This window comes from Brassica oleracea, chromosome C4, assembly GCF_000695525.1.
Source record: "Brassica oleracea var. oleracea cultivar TO1000 chromosome C4, BOL, whole genome shotgun sequence".
Classification (NCBI taxonomy): Eukaryota; Viridiplantae; Streptophyta; class Magnoliopsida; order Brassicales; family Brassicaceae; genus Brassica; species Brassica oleracea.
Window position 1 is genome coordinate 1,172,384 of NC_027751.1, and position 4,209 is coordinate 1,176,592.

Here is a 4,209-nt window from a genome sequence, read left to right on the forward strand (position 1 = left end):
CAAAAGACATTCAGCTTATTTATATATTCTATGTAATAAACATAATCTCTAGAAAAATACAGAGCGAGGCTTGACATCACGTATGAATCTCTTAGCAACGGATCAACAACAAAAAGACATAAAAACGGAAACTTAATGGCTTCTAGATTCAACACTAATAAAGTCAATAGCCTAAACAGAACACAAACTTTCAATTAAAGGACGTTCCTTTCATGTCTTGGACTCTCAAAACGCTAATTAATAACTAGTCAAATGTGTTTGCGATTAGAATAACATCAAAGGAGAATCCAATCAGCCCCAATCAAGATACAGATCGAACGACTTGTTACGGATCTCTGTTTTAATTTAAAAAAAAAACGATGCAAACAAAGAGATGGAGATGGTGCACCGTTTATAAACTGTGAAAAGTGCTCCAAGATTCTGAAACTGCCAGACAAAACTACGAGAAGGCAACAGAATCTAGTTTGGTATTGCACTATTGCCTTGTTTACTCTCAGTCAATGAATAAGGCTAACCTAATCTAACCTCTGTCTCTTTTGCCTCTTCTTAGGTGTGCTTTTCTGAATGCGAACCAAGCTTGGAGCATAACTGATGATACGTGGCCAATCGAAAGTAGATATCTTAGCTTCATAAACTTGTTTCTCCATATACTCGTCAGAAACGTAGATTCTGGTCACAAATTTACGACGCAACTGTGCTGCACAAGTCAGTACCGCCACTTTATTCTCTTCGTCGAACAAGAAGCTTTCGAAATACATGTTATGTTCATTTAAATCGCTTCCCAGGACCGGGTCGCTCCTCCAGGACAGGTCTTTGGCTTCATCATCGTCGTCAATCTTATTGGTCACCAATATCCTCATCGACCTTTCCGTTTCAAGAACATGTAACAAGGCGATTTTTTCATCTCTAACAACCGAAAGAAACGCTTTATCCCAAGGATGAAGATTCTGAAACGGAAGAGGGAGACGCACGAGCGTCTCGGTAGTGAAATCGAACTTTGTGATCAAGAAAGCATCATTTACTTTATCTCGAGGAGCAACAAAGTAAGCGTCTCCTTTCAAACACACGCCGTTGCGATTCACGGAGTAGCCAAGAGGAGGAAAGGAATCATCAAGAACCCTCCAAGAATCAGAGCTAAGATCATAGATTTCACCCAACACTACTTTCTTGTCGTTTTGACTATAATAACGCCTCAAGATTTTGTAGCTACGATGACCACCACTAGAAGAAGTGGTGTATCCTAAAGCATATGCATCGTCATAACAGTAACAAGTCCTGGGTTCGATCTTCCTAGTTTGACCAGTACATGGGTTCCAAACCACAAGTTCACTCTTCATTGAGCATAACATTAACCCGTCGCACTGAAATATCTCAGAGATGTTCAAATCTTTTGAGCCCTTTAGGCTTGTGAGTTTACCTGTCAACTCGATAGATCCGTTGTTTTTTTGAAGGAGCAGATCTCCGCCGGCGACTGCGTAAACCTTAAGATCGCTCAGTAACATCGATTCTCTCACTGATTCACCTAACTTCTTCCTGTTCTTCTCCGCGAACTTTTGATCCTTGAACAAAGCGTACCATCGTTTGCAAGTGGTTTTGAGTTCCCATAGGGACTTTGCCGGAACCCTAGAAAGTATCTCCGATTCCAAATCGTTTGGGAGATCCGATATCGTTTTCATCTACGAGGAGGTTTCAGATCTCTCTCGCTAACGAAAGTTATTTTACCACTAGTTTTATTCGAAGGCCCATCATGTTATTATTATTATCAAAGCCCATTAACTTTATTATTATTATCAAAGCCCATTATTACCAAACCCTTACCGGCTCTGTGTGTAATTTTTGGTTGTTGAATTCAATATGAATCTACCGACAAAAAAAAAAAAAACGAGGGGTGTGAGGATTCTGGTTAGATACAGAGCATATGCATTGGGGTACTTGTATTAGGAGTCCTTAGGAGTTAAAAAGTATTATTTTTTAACTTTTGAATAGTTAAGGATTATTTTCTTAATCTTACGTCCAATAGTGTTATCCAATCAGAAGTCCTTAGGAATAAAATAATAATATATTTTTTTAAAAATTGAAAAAAAAATAAAAATTTATTGCATAAAAAAATATAAAAATACAATAATTATTGATTTCATGATTAAAAGAAACATACAACAATTATTAATTTTGATCACCAAATTTGTTCCAAACATTTTCGATTAAATCGTTTTTTAGTTGTTCATGTATACGCCTATCGCGAACATGAGTCCGAATGCCAACCATATTATCGAGATTTGTAGGCGTCTCGGTACTGTAGGACATATCTACCTGAGAACTTCTGCTTCCATCTCCTTCTTCAAACTCAGATATATTGTACTGAGTGTATCCGTCTCGTTCATATTCGACTATCATATTGTGTAGTATGATACATGCTCTCATAATCTTCCCAGCGAATCCCAGAACGATCGGCATAGAATGCATCTGGTGTATCATAATGTGCAAGCGTCATCCTAGGCATGCCATAGTCTCCAGCCTGTTGTCTTGCAGCTACACCAGCCTGCTGATTATCACCAGCATTGTTGCCTTCTCGTTCATCTACAGGAATTGGATTTTGCGGGTTGTCCTGAAATTGGTCTTCTTGGTGTTCAGCCATTTCAACCTCTTCAGCTGACTCAAGTCTTTTCTTTTTCACTTGTCTCTCTAGGCGGCCGAGCTCTAACTCCAAAGGTATTAAATTCGATGGTCCTTTGCTTCTAGTATGAAATCCGCTCATTCACCTGAAAACACAAACATAAAGAGAAAGACAGAAACATTAGACAAAATAAAGAAAATGCTATAGTCTTAAACTGATCATTAACTCTAGGGTGACCAAATGGTCCCCGGCAACGGCGCCAAAAACTTGATGTGTCGAGTTTTAACCCGATTATCTAACTGCAAGTGCACAGTAAAGTACGCAGTAGTAATGCGGGATCGAATCCACAGGGACCGATGATCACACGTAGAGTTGCAGACAAGTTAATAGCTACAGCGAATCAAGATATATTTTTGATGGTTTTTGTTTAATTTTCTCTAGTGTCACAAAGCATAAACAAGCTGTAAAAAGATGATTTAAACGATTTGAAAACTATTTTAAAACAAACGTTGGGCATTGGGAATTCTCAGGGATTTCTTTTTAATCAAGATACAATTAATGGAAGACACAGGGATATATTAAGAACCGTCTAGAACTCAAACACGATATTAGAATTAACCTACTTCCGTAGCGCTAATTCTCTATGTTATAGAAATCTCCACACTAACTTCCGCTGAGTTTCAATTTCTAAACAAGCATTAAGAACAGGTTCAATATGTTCACAAAGCGCAATAACATCAACTTCCGAGGGTTAAGGACACTTTGCTCATCTAAAGTATTTTCGGAAGTTCAAACAATCACTTTCGGTGCATCAAACAATTTGATATCATGAACTAAGTGATCAATTCAGTTCAAGCAGTAAGAAATCCATTAGATGAAGAACCAAAACGTAATCCCTTAGTCTACACACGTTTTATGAATCAGAACATCAAGAAATCCCATATGAGAACCCCTAAACCCAATAAGATGACTACTCACACATAACTAAGCAAGAACAACACGATTTTGATGAAGAAAACATGATAAGATTGTATTAAAACAGAGTAAAGGTTCAGAAGATCTTCTCCAAATGGTTTTGAGATGAACTCCTTTACAAATCTTCACAAATCACACAAAACAAGTTACAAAACTCTCAAATCTCTCTCAAGAACTTGTAAATCTCCTTCTTGGTCGCCCCTGGTCTTTTCTGATTCCCAAAGGTCGAGTTCTCTTGTTAATTATTGAGGGGAGTGGGTAAAAAGGAGTGAAAAGCTCGTTTGTGCGTGTGGAGCCCGTAGAGCGTGAGATCGGTCGATCCTCAGTGGTAGGATCGGTCGATCTTAACTTGCCACAATTGTAACACTCCTTGTTACTTCTGTGATCCTTCTTTGAATCATCCTTCTTCTGTTTCCTCAGACACTCGCTCTCATTGTGGTTGTTCCTCTTGCAGAAACCACACCACTTCTTGCCTCCCTGGCGCTTTGAGTTGTCTTGTGTAACACCAGAATTTTTGTGTTTAACACGAGCATCGAATGCTCCTTCACTGGTGCTTTCTTCTCTTGCAGCCAACCTTGCTTCATGAGCCTTCAAGATCCCGATCAATTCTGTCATCTTTG

At 38.7% G+C, this 4,209-nt stretch overlaps 1 protein-coding gene across 1 annotated transcript; it reads right to left on the reverse strand.

Annotated features, from left to right (window-relative positions):
• Positions 1-6: 6 nt before the first annotated feature.
• Positions 7-1,876, reverse strand: LOC106336775 (putative F-box/kelch-repeat protein At3g17540). Its single transcript, XM_013775708.1, has one exon. It carries the CDS (start codon positions 1,674-1,676, stop codon positions 516-518), a length of 1,161 nt encoding a protein of 386 aa, XP_013631162.1. The 5' UTR covers positions 1,677-1,876; the 3' UTR covers positions 7-515.
• Between the last annotated feature and the right edge of the window lie 2,333 nt (positions 1,877-4,209).